At 35.1% G+C, this 24,594-nt stretch overlaps 1 protein-coding gene across 1 annotated transcript in view; it reads right to left on the bottom strand.

Moving 5' to 3' along the window:
* Positions 1-24,594, bottom strand: part of LOC145242630 (uncharacterized) — a 173,765-nt gene that overhangs the window by 109,543 nt on the left and 39,628 nt on the right. The window contains exons 3-5 of the mRNA XM_080105749.1: positions 15,233-15,289; positions 12,335-12,413; positions 4,335-4,549 (exon numbers count right to left, since the gene is read on the bottom strand). Of these exons, the coding sequence (XP_079961875.1) occupies positions 4,335-4,549; positions 12,335-12,413; positions 15,233-15,289 (351 nt within the window). The remainder of the gene's footprint in view (positions 1-4,334; positions 4,550-12,334; positions 12,414-15,232; positions 15,290-24,594) is intronic.

Here is a 24,594-nt window from a genome sequence, read left to right as displayed (position 1 = left end):
GCTTAGTTAATGCAAAAATCAGAAGTTCACTATATTAATGCTGGAGTTCCTCAGGTGTACATCCTGGGCCCAACTCTTCCTGCCCTACATTCATGATCTCCCAAATCACATCCTAAGATTATGCTGACGACATTACCATCTATGGCAACACTTCACAGTAAACGACCAAGTACCGATTCTCACCTCTGATCTTGACATGGTGCAATGGGGGAAAGAGGTGACTGGTTAATTTTAATGCATCTAAAAGCAAAGTTCTATCTTTCCATCAACGCTCTGATCCCTGTCTGGCATCAATTGAAATGAATGGCTCTCATCTTGAGGGAGGCTCCATGTTTTGAAAGGCTTCTAAGTCTGACCTTTACTCCTGATCCGAGACGGAACATGTACATCAAATCCGTTGCTAAGGCTGATGCTCAAGTGGTGGAATTTTTCTACTGCTCTAGTAAATATCTGATACAATTCTCTACCTGCATAAGAGCCAAGTACGTCCAAGTACGCTATAAGCACCTTATCCTGCCTTGACAGCTTTGTAACCTAGTGGGGCATGCCCTTTTCTCCTCTCTGCAACCTCTTTCTCCACAGAAGAGACGTTGCAAGCCTGTCTGCTTTATTATTTTCATGGCAAGTGCTCATCTGAGCTCCAATCTATAGTCCCTCCTGGCCTGACCTTAATGAAAAACACCCGCCAAGCTGAAACCACTATTAATAGTTTCCCCCCACTTTTTATCTCTGCCTAAACCTAAAACGTAGATTCTATGAACAAAGCTGTTTTAGAACTGCATGCATGCAGAACTGTTCCATTTTCCTACTGACTACAAATGGTAGTCTTAAAGTCCAACATGAATAAGTTCTTGAGTCGTATGCTAAGGATAGTATTAAATATATCTTGGCAAAATCATCCCACGAAGCAGCAACTTTATGGCAATCTACCTGCCATATCTAATACCATCAGAGAAAGACGCCTACGATTTACTCGTCATTGTCTGAGGAGCAAGCATGAATTGGTGAGTGATGTATTGCTATGAACTCCACGACACGGACGCGCAAGCAGAGGATGACCTAGATCCACGTACATCCAACAAATAGCACACGACGCCAACTGTGAACCTGAAGATCTGAGGCAACTGATGGAAGACAGGAAACTCTAGAGAGGAAGAGTCACATTGGTCGGGGCAAGGAGCCCGTCATGATGAGCCGTTCCCCTTAAGTAATCCAATTTACCAAATTTCTACTGCTAACGATTACTATGATATTATCCCCTTGAATACTGTACACTCATTAACCCTTATCCTCGAGTGGCCGCCGGGCGTTGATAAGTGGTGACAAAAAAAAAAATAAATAAAAAAAGTAATATCTTAATTTTTCTTTAGTTTCATTGCATTTTATATTAATATCAAGATACAAGCGATTCAAACTGTTTAACATGGACTGAAGATATATCATTAGCCAGCAGGATAGCTATATTTTACAAAATGCTATATAAATGTTTTTGTATTGGGGTATATAGACACCCCATGAGACTAGCCATGTTCGGAACATCCAGATGACTAAGGCAGGGTTAATAAAACTAGAAAAAAATTAACCATTTTGTTACGTAATATTGATGCACAATATGACTATGGTTGCTCACATGCAGAAGTCTTATGATATTACAATCAGTTTAACTCGTTTTGTTTTACAATATGTCGACCATTTTTTAGTTATTTAATGCAGATTCCAAAAATCTGAGAAATTTTCTTTAAATTCTTTATATCTTCAAATATTTAGTCATGACTTTTAGATTTGTGCGAGAACATCATTTTTACTTTGCAGAAAATGGTTGACTTTTGCAAAAGGAAAGCAGAAAAAAAAAAAAGAAAAAAAAAGCCAGTATCTTAAGATTGTCTGAAGGTCACTTACCAGATATTTCCACTCCGGGGCCAGAGTGGACTTTATAGCAATGGTAACTAAATGACAACTACATTCTCCAAGCCCCAAGTGGGCCTCACCACTGGATGTCTAAAGGTCATACCCAGGAACTGATAATGCCAGGGGTGGGGGAACTGATCATATGCTGCAAATATTCAAGTACAAATCCTAATACTAAAAATTAGTTGGAATTTGATTAAAAGGTCATCTCAAGAGATACCCAAGGCCACAATTCTGTTTCACTACAACTTCGAGCACAATTTGTTGGGATGCAATTGAATTCATCCCAAATACATCTCCTGAAACCCCTTTAAATGAAAGCTGAGAGAACATGTGAAGACAACAATTGAGCATAACGTGAAAGGAACGGGTTCTAGAACTGAAACTGCGATTTCCTAAGACGGAATCAGTGTCAGAAAAACTCATCTTGACAGTGACAATCGGCACTAGGTCGGTTATACTCTTTCAATTTTTTTCTAACTGGGGATGGGGCGTCCTGCTGGACGCCAGACATTGACCCGCTATCTCATACATTCCAGCAGATCTTTAAGATTCTAACCGTCCTTTTAAGTGCAATTGTTTTAATCTCTTCACTTGGTTCACCAGTTATATTTGTCAGTTATGTTTTGAAGGAGTCTAGTTGCTCCTATATAATTACTGGAATTAGAGTGAACAACAAAATGTAAACGATTATGATCACGGGTATTCCAACAGACTTTAAGGAATTGAAAATGCATTCATTTCAAAATCATTTAAACTGAGTAACAGATTTCAGAGGTTTCGCGACATAAGACCAATCACGTATCTATAAGACCAATAGTACAATTATGAACAAAGACAAGTCTCCAAAGTAAAAAAAATATTTTTTAGTACAAAGGATCTTAAACGCAAGGGGGCGAAATGAAAGTCATGTGACTTGTCTACAACTACGTCCGCAAATTAGCCAGACGCACGCTCGGTAAAACCGGTAGTTTCAAAGAATTCAACAGCCACAATAGCTTTTCATAGAAGGAAAAGACGCCACACGCGTTTGTTAGAGACGTTCCCAGTACATAATTTATAAATGAACAATTCACTAAAAATAGGATTAAAGTTCAAACTATAATTTTTGAAGAGTTTTAATAACACCACTAAATCGCGAGCCTAACTAGTAAATCTAGTTTTACAAAAATATTCGCTTTCTGTTCAGCACCTTATAAAAGATATATTTTAACGCTTCCAACAATTAGATGCCTTTTGCTAAACTATTTATCATTGGCCATTAACCTACTTGGAGGTTAGTATACTTTCTGGAAGCATATTGATGGGAAAACTAATCACTGAAAGGAATCAAATCTCGAGAATAGGGTTAGTGTGAACATTCGAAGGGCAATTCATGTAGTTTTGCCATCATAGAAATAAACTGGTGACAAGGTGCACTGTTTTTGAAAAATTTCCTACATTTCTGGGCAATTTCTTAGTTCAACCGAACAAATATTACTATATTCGCTATTCATGGTTCTCCCTTCATCGAGGTAGTTGATGGGTGAAAATCTTTACCCATCCAAAATACAAAGGCCAAAATATTACTTTCTGACGTTTGAATTTTGGGTGGGGTGGGAGGTCTTTGGAATGCCGTTCTCAACTCGGCTGATAAATAATTCGACTTCGGGGTGAAGCTGTAGATCGGTTTCATCCATTTTCACAAATGGACAGAAATTTGAAACGGTTTCAAACAATGCTAAGATTCGTTTACTTTGAGCAAATGTGGCACACTTTGTACGCAGCTAATTTACGGCTCTTCATGCAACAATGGTGGGAGCACAGTATTCTGATATCTTCAGCCCATTTTTTATCTCATGCAACTAATTTACGGTCGACCAAAACAAGTTCGCAAGCTTTCTGATGTCTTCGGAGACAACTGTCGAATTTAGACAATGATAGTTCAGCCGTTTAACGTCCGTAAACCATCGGATGGAGCAAAGACCTATAACACTGGTTAGGATATTGCTTTGCTTAAATGGTACTTTTCCCCATCAGAAAGCAAGTGATTTATCAACACGCAAAATTCAGATTTTTACTTTGTGTAAATTTTTTCAAACAGCTTCATTTAAATAACTACTTTTTAAACTCATAACCCAACTGAGCTCACATTTTGACACGTATCATCCGTACTTTAAAAAAAAAAAAAAAAAAAGTGCGGATTTGTTTTTTTATAATGGTGCCATCTATGTCAAGCACGGGAATTAAGGTGTTAGTTTCGTTTCTATCGCTTCACTTGATTGTCTACAACGATTAACATTCAAAGACAAACGATCATCGTCTATATTATTGATACAACTCACACTGCGTATCCTTATGAACTTGTAAATATGACAAACGAAACTGAACATGCTCACATTCATTCGTCCTTATAATTCAATTAAAATGAGTTTTAAAAAAATTACATTGGCCACTAGACGCCATTTTGAATGTTCAGAATCTTTTTTCGTTGAAATCAAAACGATCACCGGTCCCAACGGAGTGAAAGTTGAAGTCAGCACCTTCCAATGGATAAAGATTGTGGCGTACATATAAAAATTGTCCCACATTTGGTCCTGTTGGCAGATTATTTCAGGATCTTTCAAGAGTTTTCTCGACATGGGAAATTCTTTCTCCAGTTCTGGAAGGAAAAAAAAAACGTTTATACAGACATGAAATTATCCGCGTTAAAAATAAACTTTGAGGTTAAGTGAAATGTGATAAAATATTCAAACGCTGGTCAAATTAACGCACGTAGATTTACATTAAAGACATTTTGTTTCAAATATTTTTTAGATATGGATTCATATTTTGGATTATTTAGACTACTGTTCTCAGCATGGTTATTTTCAGATTTCGATTGATGTAGAAGCAGAGTTCGTAGTTCCGTAAAAGTTAGACATGATACGAGAAACGGAGGGTACGTCGGTCGAAACGGGAAGTGAACAAGCAGATGAGAATAATCGTTTAAATCAAAATTAGATTTCACTTATCAAAGCCAAAAACTATTTAAAGCAAGGGTGAAGGGGGAATAGATTGCCAGTTGATGAATATGATTTTTTTCTTTGTTTTTTTTTTTTTTTACTTGTCCATATTTCATACGAAATATTTAACTGTAAAATGTTAATGACAAATATCTTCATAACAAGCCGAGCATGCGCCCCCCCCCCTCCACGAGTGAAAAATTTACTTTCATCATGACTAACGTTTGTGCAACATTTTAAATCCAAGACGTGGTTGACATAATTGCGAACAAACGGGAGTTAATTACTAGGTCCAACCCCTCCTTTATCTGGTGGGGAGGACAATAAACTTGTTAATGTTTTTCAAATCAATTTTAACAAAATCGCCCCCCCCCCTCAAAAAAAAATAAAAATAAAAAAATTAAGATACGAGCTCAATACGATTACCGCCGGGTTTGACATTTATCTTCAGAATATGGATGCAGAGAATAAAACCAAGCGAATTTTGTTAATCTTAGCTAATCAGAACGGGCGGTGGTTGCTATGAAGTGGATACCGACGTGGCCTGACCTTAGTGTACAGACTTCGAAATCTGTAGATTCCATGATTACCCTGGCTTTGGTAGGAACATTTTTGGGCGACGATAGCGTCTTTGGGTATTGCCTTGAACCACAATATAAATTGGAGATAGAAAAGTTCTAACGAAAGAAAATGAATACACTGACATGCATGCGTATAAACATGGAAAGAAATGAAACATTGAGAAATATTAGTCAACAATAAAAGAGCGCTAACTAATACAATTTTGTAAATTCAAAAAATGTTATTTTATTTGGGCGGGGTAACGGCATATCAACCCTTTGTGTGTTATTTAATGCCGAATCCAGTTATTTTGGGAATAGTATTCGATGTTGTATCCAGTTATTTTATGAGATTTTTATTCTTCAAGCTCCTTATTTTCAATCGTTAGTTTGAAGATTTTGGTTTGGTTGTTTTATAGTGGATTGTCATTTTTGTTCACTGCTTTGCAAAATATGATTGGGTTTTGCAATGGGAAGAGGAAAAGGGTTACAGCATTATTGATCGGTGCATTTTAAGTTTGAAAACCAGTAAGTGGAGGAGATAGAAAGAAAAGGCGAAAATAGGAGGATGGAAAAGTGGGAAAAGGCAGATTGTTTTTGTCTTTGCAGAATATAAGGTTTTTTGGGGTTATATTTTTTGGAAGAGTCTGATTTCTTTGATGTAAGATAAGATTTTTCCGGTATTGTTCTTTTCGAAGATTTTTTGAAGATCTATTTCTTTGTAGTATTTTTGGATTTGTGAAAGATCTATGCATTCAGTTAGATGTTTTACAGTAAGTGGTGCTTGACAGGTATTACATTGGGGTTTGAGTTTCTCCTGTTAGGAGATAAGAATGTGTTAAGTGTGTGTGTGACCTATTCTAAGTCTTGTTAAAATGACATTTGTTTTTTGAGGCTCATGTTTTGTTAATTTGGGCATAATTCGGAAAAGTTTGTTATTTGGGAAGTTATTTCAATAGGACTACCACTTATCTTGGATATATATATATATATATATATATATATATATATTATGTTTCTTTTGATATTTGTATATGGGATTTTGAAAGTGAGGTCGATAGATTGGTTATGGGCTGCCTTTGCTGCTGTGTCAGCTAGTTCATTGCCCTGTACGCCAATGTGGCTGGGGACCCAACAGAGTATGATTTCGTTTTTTAGTTGCTGGAAGTTTGTGAGTAAGTTTGCAATTAGGGGGTTATTTATTTTTTATTTTTAACTGCTGTGATGACAGATTGAGAATCGGAGACGATGAAGTTTGCGGTTTTATTTTCTTTGATTAGGTCTAGACCTAGATTTATAACGGTAATTTCTGCAGTGAAAATTGAATAGCTTTTTGGGGGGCATTGTTATTTTTTGTTGATTATGGCTGCACTGGTTGATGTGTTGTTTTCTTTATATTCATCTGTATAAATACAGATGTGTCCAGGGTATTTTTCTGTGATTTCTCTAAATTTTTCTTTGAAGTTTATAGGAGTTTTTTTTTTTTGTAATTACAGAGACTTAAGTCTATTATCGGTACTGCAATGTTCCAAGGACATTTTAGTAGTAAATTTTGTGAATTTTTGTTATCGGAATCTGCTTCTTCAATAGGTTCCATTCGTAGGCCAAATGTTTTAATCTTTTTTTGTTTTTGTTTTTGTTAAATAAATGTTTATATTTGGGATAAAAAGTGCAGTCGTGCACATGATTGTCGGGATCTGCCTTCAATTTTGTATAGTATAGCAGTGCTAACTTGTTATATCTGCGGTTAGGTAGAAGCTCATTTGCTTCGGCATACATTTTCTACTGGGGATGTTCTGAAAGCTCCCAGTGCAAGTCTCAGTCCTGTGTGGTAAATGGGATTTAAAATTTTAACGTAAGATTTTCTTGCTGCTTGGTATATATATGGCTGCCATAATCAATTTTAGATCGAATTAGGGGTCTGTACAGGTTTAACAAGGTCTGCCTGTCAGCTCTCCAGTTTGTATGGGCCACAACACACAGAAGTTGTGTTTTATTACAATTTTTTAACATAGTTTATGTGGGAAATAAAATTTATTTTTTTATCAAAAATCATTCCTAAAAACTTGTATTCATCAACAAAAGGGATATCTTCTCCATAGAGTTGTAATTTGGAATCATTGTGTAATTTGTGTTGATAGCAAAAATGAATGCATTTGGTTTTATTTTTTGAAAATATAAAACCATTTTCTTTTGCCCATTCATTTTGTTTATGCTGTTTTGCAATTTTCTTTCAATAGTATGGCTGTGCTTGGAACGATAGCTTATAGAGCAATCATCCAACGTACAATGTTCTATTTATGTCAGGAGTTCCTTTACTATGTTGTTGATTTACTGTTTTGCACATACAACTTGTTAGTAAAATTGGTCAATAATTTCCAGGATCTGAAGAATCTTTTCCTGCTTTTGGTATTGGAATAATCGTTGTATGTTTCCAAGATTCTGGGAACTTTTTTTATCCAAATGTCATTGTAGATTTTTAGTAAAAGTTCCAATGAAGTTTTTGGAAGTATTTTCAAAAAACTATAATCGACCTCATCTGGTCCTACGGATGTGTTGTGTGATTTGTTTATGGAATTTTCCAATTCACTTATTGAAAAAGGGTTTATTATATTCTTTAAGGTTTTTGGAATTGAAGTTTAGCTTGTACTTTTCAATATTTTCCTTGGTTTGGAATTCTTTGTTATAGTTTTTTAAAGAAGAGTTCTCTGAAAATGTTTTTGCTAATTTGTTCGCTAGAGCTTTCGTTTCTGTTTGGTATTTTCAGTAAAAAGATGTTTAATTGGTATCGGGTTATGTTTTCCAGAAATTTTTTAACCATTTCCCAAACTGTCTTTGGTTTAGTGGAAACAATGATCTTGCTGACATTCTTGCCAGCATTCTTTTTTGGCTTTCTTTATTATTCTGCGTGATTTTGCTCTATGCAATTTGTATTCAATTAAGTTGCTTGTTATTGGTTCTTTATTAAATTTTCTTAATGCTGCTTTTCGTAGATTTGATTCTTTGCATTCTTTGTTAAACCATGGTCTATTCTTTTTTCTGAAGTAGCGTTTTTGGGAATGCACTCTTCTATTAATATTGTTTGTTTAAATGTTTCTATTGTATCGATGTTGTTTTCTGCCAATTGTTCTGAGTAGAGTCTTGAATTTTTCCCAGTTGGCTTTAAGCTTCCATCTTGGATGTTGAAATATTTTTTCATGGCTTTTGAGAATGATTGGGTAGTGATCACTACCACAGGCATCATCGAATACACTCCAAGAAAAATCCAGATAAGTGGAAGGGTCACATATGGTTAAATCAAGCGAACTAAGCGTTCCATTTGTTGGATTGATGTGAGTGGCTTCTTTTTGGTTGAACAAGCATAGATTATTTTTATTAAATTTTCAATTTTCTTTCCCTTTCTATCCGTTTCCTTGCATCCCCATAAGGAGAGACTATTTAAGTCCCCTAGGAAAATAAAAGGTTTGGGTATTTGCTCTATTAAGTTCTCCAATTCATTTTCATCGATTTGTTCATGTGGAGGTACGTATAAAGAACAAATGCTTATCGGTTTGTGTAAAGTTGCTCTTATGGCAACCGTTTGCAAATTTGTTTTTAATTCAATTTGGCTCTGGGGTATGTTATTTTTAATGAATACTGATACACCACCAGAGGCTCAGTCCTGTATTATGAATGTAGTTATATTGTTGATAGTGTTTTATATTCAAATTATCCTCATTCTTAAGAGTTTCTTGGAGACATAATCAAAAGATTAAATTTGGTTTGCAACAATAAAATTTCATTATAATTTGCCTTCAATCCATGGTAATTCCATTGGATTATCTTGTAATTCATGATTTTGTTTTGGTTTGAGGAGTAACTTCAGTTTCTATGTCTTCTAATTCCATAAATCTATTTGTAATAGTAGTAGTGGCTTCTGTTTGTGGTAATTTATATTATTTTGCTTTTTGGGAGATGTATTTTTTGTTTGTTTTTCAAGTGTGTTTTTGTCATCACGGGGAAAACGTATTGGTGACTTGTGTGGTCTTTTGTTTTCCCTTAGTTTCGTCTTTCAGCATCTGCATGACATACTGGTGATTTTTGTGGTCTTTTGATCAACTTTGTTTTCTTGGATGTTTTGATTTTGGTTGAGAATTTGTTTTATTGGTAACATTAGTTGATTTAATGGGATGATTAATTTTTGATATGATTTCATGTATAAATTTGGGCCAGTCGTTTGGTCCCAATTAGTTTATTAGTATTTCGTATTTGGAGTCTTTGTTAGTGATGTTGGATGATATACAACTTAAGAGTACGTCTTTTCCTTCATGTATCCATCTATTTTCCTCGCTTCGAGGAAGATGTTTTTGGTTTTATTTACACTACTTTTTCTTTCTTCCAGATTCTGCATGCTCTAGCATAAGCAGGATGGTTTTCTCCACAATTTGCAATCAAGATTTCAGTCATTGACAGTGTGGTCTGGATCTTTCTGGCCACATCTGCTGCACACTGCTCGTCCCCTACATGCATCCTCATGGTGTCCAAACTTCTGGCATTTAAAGCACCAAAGTAGGTTTAGTATAAAGGGTTCAACTTTTTCAACGTTGAACCCAATTTTGATTTCTTTTGGGATAGTGGGTCTATCGAACTGCATAATGTAAGTGTTCATATGTATAGTCTGATTCTCTTTTTTTATTGTAATTCTTTTAACGTTTATTACTCCTTGGTTTTTTAAGTTCTTTTGTTATCTCTTCAGTAATGCACATTGATAGGTCTTTCGATTTTACTACACCTTTGGATGTATTCAGATTCTTGTGTGGATAAGTTTTGATATTTATGTTGTGGAAAGTTTTCATTCCTAGGAGAAAAGTGGCATGTTTTTCTTTTTCCACTTCCACCAGTAGAGTTTTATTTTTTGTTTACATTTTTGGAGTACTATATGCCGATATAATTTTATGTATAATAAACGGTGATAAGTCAGTTATTTCGGTTTATTCAGTGGATTCCAATACAATAAATTTTGAGGATGGTTGATATAGTTCATTATCTGAACTATCAGAGTCGATGTGTTGGCGCTTGGGGTTTTTATAATTGGCCATATATATATATATATATATATATATATATATATATATATATATATATATATATATAAATTCATTGTTTATGCTTCCCCGCCCACCTCGAAGTCCAATATTGGGGCATGTTAAGGGGAAAACCCATTCGCCTTATCATGCCAGGGCTACATAAACAGTATACATATACCAAATAGGAGCCATGAGCACCCATAATCCTTTAGTTACAAAATCCAAGTCATTTGTAGTAACTTCCGGCACTATACAGCCATGTTATGACTATTCATTTGGCACATTTGACCTTAGCCACCGCCTTCTAACACATGAAAAAGAGGGGAAATATGTATATCGTTTATAATGGTACAGGGTAGAACTGTATTTGTTATGGTTTAGAGGAAATTGATAGAAAAGTAGATGTGTTAGGGCTTGACGTAACTAGCCGAGCGATCGGATCGGGCCATTCCGGCCGCCCGTCTAGTCTTGTAAGAGGCCAAAGTGGAGTGTTGTAACTGATATCTTTAATTTCCCTAGATTAAAGTTGCTCAGCCACCAGGGTCCTTTTCAGAGTCATTACGGGTCACCACACACGGCCAATAGATAGCCCCTTTGAGAGGCTTTTACTCTCTGCAGAGAGACAGTGTATTCTAATGCCCAACCGACGGGGTTGAGAAGTAGGGAAGGGAGAAAAAAAAAAAAAAAAAAAAGGGGGCTGTTTTTTTTGTTTTTTTTTGTTTTTACAGGACATAAGTTTTACAAAAGAAAATAGAAAACAAAAACAGAAGTTTAATGTAGGTGCATTTTGTCTCAGGAAGCCACTGGACAACCTGATCTGGTAGCACCAGTCAAATTTTATAAAACATTTTTAGGTTACAGTTTTTTTTAACAAGTATTTTCAATTAGTAAATGCTCATTGGAAAGGTGGTGGTGGCTATGTGGCTAACATGGACCGACAACCTGGATTTATTAAATTTCAATCCAGTTTGTTCCAAAGAAACACTTGGACTTAGGATGTTGGTCACCTTCACGTGGTCCCTCCTATAAGGATCTGATGTTTTAGCAGGAATTCGAACAGGAAAGATATTGGGGAAACGAATGGCAAATAAAATCAGATTCATATCAAAACCAATGAATTGTGCAATGACATTTTTAGTAAAAACCAGAGTCAAAACATTCATATTATTCAAACAGTATGTCAGTAATATATGCATTTAGCAATATATGTATGTGCATTTACCTTGTTCTTAGTGCATGAATAGCAATACGTCTGTTCACCTTGTTCTTTATAGCGTGTAATAGTATGCGCAAGATAAAGCTAATATGCCAGCTATAGAGTCCTTTTTGACTTTCCACAAACAGCTCAAATCAAAGGATGTAGGGGGAAGGGTAGAGAAAACGTTCTTAAGATCTATTCATGAAATCTGAAAATCAGATTTGATCACTGCTCTTATAAGAGTTTAAAAGTTGGGTCAGCTTAAAACATTTTATATTGGATTTATATATTTTAAAATGCCTTTTAAATGGGACATTTATTACAAAGTCATGTTTTTCGATAAACACCGACACTTGCACAACTAACTTTCCCTCCTTTTTGAGGAAGGGGAGTCAGATTGTATTTCAGTGCTTAATGTGTAGCAATTTAAATACAGGTAATATTTGTAAAATTTGGTTTGGTTGGTTGGAAGCTGGTTATCTTATGGAAATTGTGCATTGGTGCGCGGCTGCGAGGATGATTAAAGTTTCTGGACCAAGTGGGGATTTTTGCTAGAATCTTAAGAGTTAACCATTAGCTTAATCTAATTGCTGTATGAAAACAACTTTAAAAACTTACCTTCAATCGTGTCTGTCTTTGGAGTCTGGGATTTAATGTATTGCAGTAAATAGCAAGTATCTCTACACTCGACTGATGGCTGAAATGTATTAAATCAGTGCATTGTTTTATTAAAAATAGAGATGCTATTTGATGCAGTTAAAAACTCCGTTTTGACAGAAAAATGAAATAACGTAATCTTTGATACAACATATTCAGAAGGATTTTTATAAAATTCATTTTTTTTTTTTTCAAAAAGTAATTTCAAGAAATTCATTAAAGTTTCATAGTTATGCTACTCGTTTGATTTTAAAGGATTGGTTATTTGCATTTGGGATCTTTGGACTACTATTCTCATTTTGTCATTTTCACAACGTTTCGGTCGATACAATCTCCGATCATGAGATCGAACAAGACCATGCTACCTCTGTGTAGTAAATAAAGGATTCCGTTCAAAATTTTGTCCAAATTTCCGAGTTCGACAAGATACAAAGTCGGAAATGACGTTACATTTACCGAAACGTCGTAAAAAATGACTCAAGATGAGAACAGTAGTCGGAATATGCACCAACTGTTTCTAATTTTGGAGAGTGGGATGACTGAATCGCCGACTACACGATTTTATTAAACCACTTCCGGTTAATAGCTATCTTCACTCATCCACCTTTGATGTTTTTAACTCGAAAGATTAAGTATTCGTAATCTAACAAAAAGATGGACGTTATTCAAATGATTTCCATAGAAACAAGTGAAGCATGCATGGTCCCCCGTAAGTGCACAGTGAATCCTCCATTAGGTTTTCCTGACATTTTGCCACAAATTCTATTTCATTAAATAGATGTGCACAAAAAATTTTGCAAAAATTCCTGTTGCGTCCCCAGAGGCTCAAAAAGAGGTAAAAAAAAAAAAAAATCCCCAAATGGCCAAAAATGGCGTTTTGTCCCATAACATTTGATCCAGCCATTAGATTTTTCTGAAATCTGGCCAAAATGTGGAGCCCATTGTTCTTAATATAAATCCAGTATGGGTGACCCTGGTAAAATTCTGGTTCGTGTCCCCGGGTACTTTCAGTGCTAAAAACGCCCCTTTTTGTGGCTCTTCATATTTTTCAACAAAAACTGACTATATAGTGATTTTACACGATGGTCAACTCAAATATACATGTGTTACGGCCTGAAACTGCATCATTATCCATTTACACTGATTCGGCGTCCCCCCAGGAGCTTAAAAATGCCCTCAAATGGCCGAAAGACTTCGACACCATATCGTTTGATTCATCCATTAGCTTTTCCTGACACTTGGCCAAAGTGTGGAGGCCATTGTTCTTAAATTCAGTATGGGTGATCCAGTCAAAATTCTGGTTCGAATCCCTCTGGGATTTTTTTTTTTTAGCAGTTTTTTTTTTTTTTATATATTATTCAAAAACTATATGTATGTCTATATATTGGTTTTCCATGGTGCTGAATTCAAACATGCGTGTCTTAAGGTGTGAAACTACAGTTTCTCCATTTTCACTGGGATTCGGCGTTCCCAGAAGCTCAAAAGGGGATCACAAAAAAAAAAAAAAAAAAAAAAAAACAACTTTACCCCATAACTTTTTTCATCTATTAGATTTTTCTGAAACTTGGCGAAATTCTGAAGGCAACGTTGGCCCTTCACACATCATTTCTTCACTATTTTTGTGGCGTCATCACGCATGCAGCACCAGATAGGGACCATGCACATGCGGCTTGTTTTTTTAGTTCAGCACCATGCGAAACTGCTAACTAGAAAATTTGACAAATATGGTAAAATAGTCCCAAAAATGGAGAGTTTTTATTAGCCCTAAAAGAGCCTCTGGGGCACATCCAAGAATCATCGCGAAGTATAGACAAACAAAGTTATAGAAATCAGTTACAACTTGTTAGAAAGTTGTATAAAAATCCAAGGCATCAGTTTTTTTAATAAGTACAAACGTGTCAATTTTAGCCATTTTATAACCTGAAAGGCACCCCTGGAGGGGGGGGGACAACCGAAGTTTTCCCGGAAAATTCGTTTTGTTACTTTTTACTCCTATCACGTTTAGTGTTTGTGCAAAATTTCAAAAACTTCCAAGGCATAGTTATTGAGAAAAGTGCAGACAGACGAACGGACAAGGGTCAATTTACAGGTCCACCCTCTTTTTGTCGGGAGAGGGGGTACCAAAAAGTGGCATAGGAAAATGTTGAATTGAAAAAATTTTACAAAGCTATTTGAACACATTTCTTGTTAAGCATAGGATTGGTTCGATTGAGAAGCTTCTTTTTGAGTTCAACACGATTAAACGAGTAAATAAAAATGGTCAATTCAGCTATACGTTTGAACGAGCGAATGTTTGAAGTGAAATTTAATTAAAACACTATACGAATAATGAAACTTTTCGGTTTTTTTTTTTTTTTTTTTTTTTTGTTTTTTTTTTACAAATTCTTCGAGATGAGGCTTCATAATTGATGTATTGATTTTTGCGAACTTATCCTCATCATCGTTTCACCACGTTCCGGCCAACATATCCTCTGGTCTTCGGGGCCCGTAGTGCAGTGGATAAAGGGGTTGAGTACGGTTGCAAGTAAGCATTGTCTGAAGATAGCGGTTTCAATCCTACCCAAATCCGGAAAGAGGGTTAGTTGGCAAAACACTGGTGAGACGACAACTATGAAAGGCAGTAATAACTGGAGATACAATTAAAACTCAGCATCCCTATCCTGTCGCGGTTAATCACCTGACGAAGATCAGAGGATGAGTTGGCCGAAATGTCCTCAACCAACTGAAGATGAGAATAAGAGTCCGTAAGAAAAAAATGAATACATAAATTGAGAATATGACGTAATAGTTGAGACATTGCTTAGTTTCTGTCGCTGACAAACGCCAAATCCTAATACAAAAAAATTAAAAATCACTTACGCAATCTTTTAGGCAGTCTTCTTCAGATTTCCATAACCATTGGCAAGGAAGCAAGGCCTGAAGAAAAAAGACGTTAGATAGGAAAGGAATTAATCGTTACAATTTTCATCAGCGGAAAGTTTATCGTGATTATTCAAGACAGATTGTTCAGTTTCACTTCCGTGTCGATAAAAGGTTGTTTTAATGTCCTTTTGTTTTCCATTTCCAAACCATAAGGTGGAAAAAAAAAAAAAAAAAAAAAAAAAAAAATGGTCAAACGCATGTTAATTTGGCGAAAAATACGTTACCAATCAATATAAATATTGAGCTATATAAAATTCACCGGTAATGTAGGTAATTTTCTTTAACATCGATTCATTGTTGCACATACTCGGCTTTTCCGGGGAGTTTTACTGTCATTTAAAATCATACTCCACTCTAAAGACATTTTCGGACAAATGCACGAAATTCGGCGGGGGGGGGGGTAGAATCAAACAAATGTCTTAGGATTTAAAAATAAAAAAATAAAAAAGACAAACACGATCGTTAATGTCATCTGGTTGGCGTTTAAGATAATTCGCAATTTTTTTTTTTTTTTTTTTTAAGATTCTTCACCAAGATCTTGTACGTTTAATTCAAGAGAATTTTCACTTCACAAAACCAAAAAAATTAGCAGAGTCATTAGTTCAGTGCTCGTCAGTTTTTATAAACAAACAAAAAAAGTGCGAACATGTTTATAATTAGTGTGCATATACAAATTGCTTTCTCTTCAGGTTTCACTTATTCAGGTTCCCTTAACGAAGATATAAAGTAGATCTCTGGAACAGATCTAAGTTTTACACACAAGTTTTGTATTTTAATGTAATAAATTACGGGGGTGTTAGAAGCCAACAAACGAAAGGGTCAAAATTCAAATATACAATAAAATGTTACAGTAGCCAATGAAAGTTGCTTTTGTACCTACCTGGATAATTTTGTGTTTTAAAGTAGTTTTAAATGCTCTTTTCTAATCTCAAAAATTCAGTTTTTACGAGTGGTTTTACAAACAAGATGGAAAGTTTCTCGTAAAAACTGAATGTCAGATTAAAAAAAAAAAAGAAAGAAAAAAAACTAAGCCAGGTAGGTACTAAAGTAACTTATTAACTATGGTAACATTAATTGTATACTTTATTTTTTATTGTTGCTTGTTAATATCTCTGCTAAATCCCTAATGTTCATTAAACCGTTTTTTAATTGATCCAGAAAATTATCCCAGATTGGCATCAAGGTTAGAAATTGGAAATGTTAATTTTCTTTTAATCCCATTCAGACAGGGCGTATCCTTTTTCATTTAAAAAAAATAAATAAATAAAAAAAGGAAAATGGAATATAGCAACGTTAGCGATTGCAGACGATCACAATTTTAAACGTAGCAACTAACTGTTAGAGTTTTAATCTGTTTGGCTTTTTTTTTGTAGCTCGGTGTCAATTGGTGCAAGCGTTCAACATCTTCTGGCTTACCCGATCAGAAGCCATTTTTCAGGCGAATTGAGCACGTGGTGTTGATACAGTTTAACACATGAGCTGCTTTCTCTTTTCCGACCAAGAGCCAGATGATCCCTTTCTAAACCTAATTTTCTCTCTTGGGTTGCACCTGCCCGTCGTACCGTCGGAAGCACCATGGACTCAACATGGCTACGATAAGGAAAAAAAAAAAATGGGGACTTTGAGACAGCTCCGACTTCAAAACTGGCGTATGATACGCATTCTTCATACATGAATGACTCGCCAACAGGACATTGATCCCGTTTTTTTCCGAGATGAACACTTCCATTCCCACTAACGGGACGTTCATTTAACATCACGTGGAGTTCCTAACAGGTCTTCGTCTGTACTCATGGATTTGTTTCATTAAAAGTGTTCGTTATAATGGCTACATTCAGAAATGGGAACTTAAATTTCAAGTAAAACCAAATGGTATCTGCTAAATTCTCATGCCACAGTATGAACATATCCAAAAATTACGAAAAACAATTCGGTAGAAAATTAAAAACCTTTTTCGAAGACAATTACCGAAAATCAAGTATTGCCAAAAACAGAAACCGGAGAGATCGATTGGTACAAAGGAGATAAATATTTTCTAAAAACTAAAATTTTAACAAAATTCAAGTTCCGCTAATTTTCTTTCAAATACTTCAATTTTCTTATTGTTTTTCGTAATATTTGAATATGTTCATTACTGCGACATAAACATTAAGATACCATTGTTTTTTTTTTAATTCGAAATTTACGATCTTGATTTTCCCTATTATAATGAAGTGCCTAAAACTAAGTTTTTACGCACTTCATTATAATAGCGAAAACGAATATTATCAAAGAATTTCAAAAACTGTCCATTCCATTTGTTTAATACAAACATGACATTTAGAATAAATGTTTTGTAAGAAACTTGGATTTAAGAAAACAATGTAAATAAATTCTAAGCTTCGATTAAAAGATTCATTTTTCATTCACTTTTAAACAAAGTGGGATTGCATTCAATAAGCTTGTGAATTAACCAATGAAAATTAACGGTGAATCTTAAAGTCTGTGATTAAAAGAATTATCAGATAGGATAGTATATGAAGACAGTTGGAATTTCAAATTGTTAATGAACGGAGATATTCTGTAAATGTCTAGTTTTACTTCACACAATATATATATATATATATATATATATATATATATATATATATATATATCTTTGATGCCTTGTGTTACAATACGTAAACTATCGCCCTGTAGGCAGAAAGCTCTCCCACAAATTAGAATTACTCTAAGAGCTTTTTATATATACATATATATATACACACACTGGTTAGACAAAATAAGAGAAACACCTGACATTTTTTTTTTTTTGCATCAATCTTTAAACGTGTTTTAAACAATCAAATCTTGGCATTTTAATGCTTTATTATTTATGTCATGATATGCTTAATTAAAATTTATGTCATGATATACTGAATTAAAATTTATGTCATGATATACTGAATTAAAATTTATGTCATGATATGCTTAATTAAAATTTATTTTACAGATATTTTAAGATACCAAAAGCTTTTCCTATAAAAAATGTCAAACCTTACGGACTTCCAAAGAAGCCAAATTGTTGGAGCTCGTATGGCAGGTGCTAGTGTAACAAACTGCACGAATGTTTCGCGTTTCAAGAAGTAACGTCTCAAAAGTAATGACTGCTTTTAAAAAAGGAAAAACGTCCTCGGAAAAGCACAAGTCTGGTCGAAAGATAAGATGTCTCAAAGAGCCTGTCGGACTGTTAAGTGGATTGTTAAAGATCGCAAGACCACGGCTCCTAAAAATTCACTGCAGAGTTCAAACATTTACAGGACCCAGTTTGCGTTTGGATTTTACGGAAGAGATGCAATTAGAAAACCTGCTCTCAAAGACAAATGTTTCAAAGCGATTAGAGTGGTGCAAAAACCTCAAATTGGTCCCTCGAGCAGTGGAAAAATTGTGATGAACCATCGTTTTCCTTATTTTCGACTACTCGTCAAGTCTACGTTTGGGGACAACCGAAAGCAGCATTTTATCCAGCCTGCCTTCTCATGGCGGAGGTTCTGTGATGGTTTTGGGTGCTATTTCTTGGAAATCCGCTGGCCCAATGATTACTCTTCATGGAAGAATTAACAGTCGAGACAATTTAGGAATTTTAGATGACCAAGTTCATCCTATGGTTCAAGAACTGTTTTCGGAGAGGGGACGCCATCTTTCAAGAATGCGCCAATCCATACATCTAGAACTAAAGATTGGCACGAAGAGCATTCCAATGAAGTTGAGCATCTGATTTGGCCACCACAATCCCTATATCAGCAGTATTGAACATTTATAGTCGGTTTTGGAGATTTAAGAAATCGATTTTCGCCGCAATATTCTGAAAGAACTGGATGTTTTAGTTGAATGGGATAAAATTCCTTTGGAAACAATTCACAATTTGTATGAATCAATGCTTCAGAGAATTGAGGCTGTAATTGCCGCCAAAGGTGAACCTACACCATATAAAATTGATTTTAAAGGCGTTTCTTTAATTTTATCCAACCCCCCAGATATAACTTACCTACATTTGTAGGGCAAATTTTTTTTGTTTTTGCTTATTTAATACCCCATATTCCACCACACATTGCAATTTTTCCTCAATTTTAAACAATTGTAATTTTTTAATCGTATTTAATGTCCCCCCCCCTTGAAAACGTATTTGTCAAAAACCGCGTAGAGTCTACATTTTAATAGTTTTGGATTTTTTTTTTTTTACTCGTCAGTTTATTCTTAAAACTTTTTAACGTCTTCGCTTGGAAGAAGTGTGATCGTGTCACTAACTACATATGACTCCAGCTCTCGCGTGCGTGTGTGTGTGTGTGTGCGCGCGCAAGCTTCAAATCTGTCAAACTTCGAGAAGTTAATTGTTCGGATTATATAAAAGGACACAGCACCTGAAGTTAGACAATTTTACAATAGAAGTCTAAAACAAAGAAAACTTAAAACTTGCTTAACCTTTAAAATTTACATGTGTCATTTTAGCAACGGCAGGTTCTTTACAATATTTTTATCATTTTAATAAACCAGTTATCGCTCCCTTAATATTAAACCAGACTAAATTTCCCAGCGTGTTTATGCCACCTTAAAAAAAATGTAGATAACGACGATAAATACTTTAATATTGTACACGAAGTAATTGTTTCGACGTAGAAGGTTGCATAACTGTACGACTTAAATCGGCAGTAGATGAATAGGATTTTGTTCGTGTGATTAATGACGCCATCTTGTTTAGTGTTTAACCATGCGCTGAATAGCCGACACTGATTATCCAGTATTTCAAGAAACGCAAACGAACCACCAATGAGAGCGGCGGGAAATAACTTTGGAGCGTTCAGTAATTTTACAAAGGTTGATTTGGTTTGATTTTATTTTTACATTTTATATCAATCCTTTTGGGGTTATTTAATGCCGAATCCCGTTATTTTGGAAAATGTTTTTATGCTTCAATTTCTTTATTTCTTCAAGTATTTATTTGTAAAGTTTGGTTTTACGGCATATCAACCCTTTTCGGGTTATATAATGCCAAATCCCGTTATTTTGGAAATCGTATTCATGTTGCATCCAGTTATTTTGTAGAAAGGTTTTTATTCTTCAAACTTTTTGTATCTTCAATCGCTAGTTTGTAGTGTTTGGTTTGGTTGTTTTATTGTGGATTTTATCGTTTTTGTTTCCTGCCTTGCAGAACATGAGTTTTGCAATGGGAGAGGGGAAAGGGTTACAGTATTAATGTTTGGTGCAATTTAAGTTGGGAAACCGATTAGGAAGCGGGGAAGATAGAAAGAGAAAGGGGAAATAGGAAGAGGGAAAAGGTGGGCTTTTGTTTTTGCAGAAAAAGTTTTGCAAAATGGAGGTAGAAAAACAAAAAGTATTAATGGTAGGTACATTTCGTGTCAGAAAGTCAATATCTTAAACATCTTGATCTCGTAGCACCAGTTTTAGAAAAGACAATGAAAAACTAAATTAAAATAAAAAATCTATGTAAGAAACATACGAACAGTTGAAGTTTCCGGTTACGATTGGGTTTGTGGAGATGATAATTGGGGTGAAAAAATTGCTATCACGGTAATGTTAAACGTAGTTTGGATTGTAATACTCCGAGAAATTAATGTATGTAATGTATTTCGTGTATTATAACTGATAAATGCGAAAAACCCCATAACGTAGTGTATAGTAGTCTGATTATATATGGCGACTGCCAAGCTTTTTTTTTTTTTTTTAATTTGATCCTATTTTATTAATTTAGATAAAATGTGATAAAGCAGTTCAAAAAAATATAGGCGAACATTAATTCACTGTCGGCTTTGAGAAAAATAAATAAAGTCAGCTAGAGAGAGAAAAAAAAAACTTAGATTTCTTCAGCGTAAAGAGTTGAGCAAAAATGGATTTCATAGAAATGGATTGAAATTGATGTCGACATTTTTCAGACGTGATTATTTCGCGAGTTTTCATTTGCATTTTTTGATTACGATTCGAATATTTCGTTTTTACATTTGTTTGTTAATCTGCAACCATTTAATTTAGAGTAGACACGAGCTGATATATTTTTGTTGTTTATTAAAAATGTAATATGAAGCTATTAGTCTGGAAAGCACTTTCACAAGATACAAGAATTGAACATTTGCGGCAACATTATTATTGGCTGTTGTGTGAAGTGAATAATTTCAAGACAAACATATTGGAATCGCTTTTCCCGAATGCGCCGAGATCCAGATCACGTAACGACGAGCAGTTAGATTACCCTTTATTTTCGTTTCAATAACCAACGTTTGAGACCAGTGACCTTCATTCAAATCTTAATTTTTAAAAGCAAGACCATTTTCTTTTTGCCTCTTGTCTACTCACAAGAACAAGAGAGAACGATAAATTATATACTGCAGATTGGATGTAACGATAGACTGAAGAAACACCAAGGAAAGGGAGGCACTGGAACTAGAAACTTTAAGACCTCAAAGACTCGAATGCATTAAAGAACTAATAAGTAGAATTCATTTTACGTTACTATAAATATTATCGATTTATTATATTGTGTTCCATGAAGTTTCCAAACGATATATGAGCAGGTGTAGCCAATCAGATTTTCATAATCTAATTGCAGACAACCGGAAATAGAAATTGTGTAATGGTTAGTAGATGGGCATTGGAAAACACTTTGCACAAAATTTATATGCAACAGAACTTTTTACTGTTCGTCTAACCTTCGATAGCCTATAGGAAAATGACCCTAGCTTAGTGGGAGGGGGATGCCGTTTTGTCTTCCCTGCAACCTCTTTCCCCCACAGAAGAGACGTTGCAAGCCTATCTCTGCTTTATCGTTATTTTCATGGCAAGGTCCGAGCTCTAATCTATGGTCTTTCACGAAAAACAAAAAATTGCAACCATAGACGTTTTCCTGACCCCCAACGCCAAATTGTTATCTTCGTCGACCCAATAGATTACTGATCTCGTCTACTGGAAATGTACCATGGCCGTTACTTGCTACAGTTCAAAGATCCCGGACCCACACGCTGTCCGGCACTACCACAAAGGAAAAAAGTCCGACTCGGCATTTAAGTGCAAATGAAATGCACTTATTCGTGGTTCTTCAAAAAAATTTTCCAGAGTCTTCGCGCACTTTTTTTTAATCTGTCGCCGTCATCCTACATTAGCGCTTTATCGCTCTAAACTTTTAAACGCCATCTTGCCTGAAGCAAACTTTGCTTTTGCCTTCGACCACATGGAGTATTTCTTTTGATGCGAGCTCGTGCACACTTGCTAATTTGCATACGTGCTTTAACGATTGTCACTAATATTTTCGATCGGCAGCTATCCTTTGGCTGCTGCTGATTTTATCACGAACAGAACGCTATAAGACTTATTCTGTTCAAACTCTACATCTTTTGTCTCGAAACTGACAGATGGTCAACTTAGGGAACCGAAAAGAGTTTTAATATTACAGTAAGCAATGTATGCCCAACACAAACGGCTGAGATTTACGCTGCAGGAGGTTATCTGTTTTAGCTTTTTTTTTTTTAGAGGGGTCGCTCCAGACAAAGCATCAAGCCACTTGATCTAAGGGACTAAAAATATACTTGAAGGTCAAAACTAGCTAATGTTATACGGATACATTCCAAGCTAGAAAACAGCAATTCTTCCCGTCACATTTGTTTGTTTTACGACATATCACCGCTTTAAGTTATTCAATGGCAAATTCAGTAATTTTAGAAAAAAGTTATGCTTCAAGTAATTTCTATCTTCTCTTCATATATTTATTGGTGGTGCTTTGCTTTTTTTCTTCTTTTTTTGTAGAGAAAAATTGTTCTCTTGCTTTGCAGAATCTGACCAAGTTTTGAAAATAGAAAAAAAAAATATTTGCTGCATTTAAGTCAAGAAGCCGATATCCTCAGTCTGATTTGATTGACCCCTTGTCAAAAATATCGTCCATCGAGTGAAGACTAAAAGAACAATAAGGAAAGCCAAGTTACGAGACTGCCGAAAATAAGACTAAGGTCGACTTTCTACTTTCCTTTTTACAGCTTAACGCTTGTTGGGATTTTATACAGACACAAACCGTATAATTTGTTGGTGTATATTTTGTACATCAACTGTAAACGATAGATTCTATTTGCACCAGAGCTGATACCGACAGTCGATTAGAATGAACCCGAGAGCATCCCCCACACTCAACTGCCATAACTTAAGGTATTTATACAGTATAAGGACTGTGCTACTGTTTGGATGGTTTACGAAAACGCTGAAGGTGCCAAACTAAAGTTCGATTTTTTTTTTTTTATTGCGAAAACGGTGGCCAATTTTTTCAATAAAAAATATGTCAGTACAAAGCTAAAATTTAACATTGAAAATGTTTTTTGAATAAATATTTGCAGGTTTATTTTTATACAATCTTTATAAAAATCAAGACAAACAAGTTTCATGAATATTTTTGAATAACTGAGCAAACAAAATATTTTCTTTCTACGATTTTGTTCAGATCTAGATATTTAGACTTTAATAACCAGTGATAGCAAATAGAAAAAAAAAAGTTCTTTAGCCTTCGGGCCAGGATTAAGTGCATGAGTACCAAAGTTGTGAAGCATCAGAACAGATACTACACTTTAATGATCCGTGCTGAAATAACATTTAAAAAGCCATTCTTAACATGGGGAGGGTGTTTTGTACCTATTCTGTACTTTAACCTTACAATTGGATTAAAAAAAAAAAAAAAAAAAACTTTAATTAAACGTGTAAATACGATGTTTAATTAAAAAATCGCGCGGATCACTCTGCATTAGCACAAAAAAAAAAATAGCAAATATGTTCTTTGATTTTTTATATCAGAAAAGTCGATCGACGTTTCGGCATCTTCAAGCGTTATTTTGTAAACCGCTCGAACGATTGTTACGTTGCACCAAATTGTGTTTGTTATATATATAGTTCATTATTAGTATTATTGTTATTATTCGTATTTCTTGTTACTGTTAGGACTTTTTAATAGTGAGAGTCTTAGAGAGGGATGTTGTAGAGAGAGGGATGTTGTAGAGAGAGGGATGTTGTAGAGAGAGGGATGTTGTAGAGAGAGGGATGTTGTAGAGAGAGGGATGTTGTAGAGAGAGGGATGTTGTAGAGAGAGGGATGTTGTAGAGAGAGGGATGTTGTAGAGAGAGGGATGTTGTAGAGAGAGGGATGTTGTAGAGAGAGGGATGTTGTAGAGAGAGGGATGTTGTAGAGAGAGGGATGTTGTAGAGAGAGGGATGTTGTAGAGAGAGGGATGTTGTAGAGAGAGGGATGTTGTAGAGAGAGGGATGTTGTAGAGAGAGGGATGTTGTAGAGAGAGGGAT

Source organism: Euprymna scolopes, chromosome 21 (genome assembly GCF_053919585.1).
Source record: "Euprymna scolopes isolate OS-2025 chromosome 21, ASM5391958v1, whole genome shotgun sequence".
Classification (NCBI taxonomy): domain Eukaryota; kingdom Metazoa; phylum Mollusca; class Cephalopoda; order Sepiida; family Sepiolidae; genus Euprymna; species Euprymna scolopes.
This window is presented reverse-complemented; position numbering and strand designations above follow the sequence as displayed.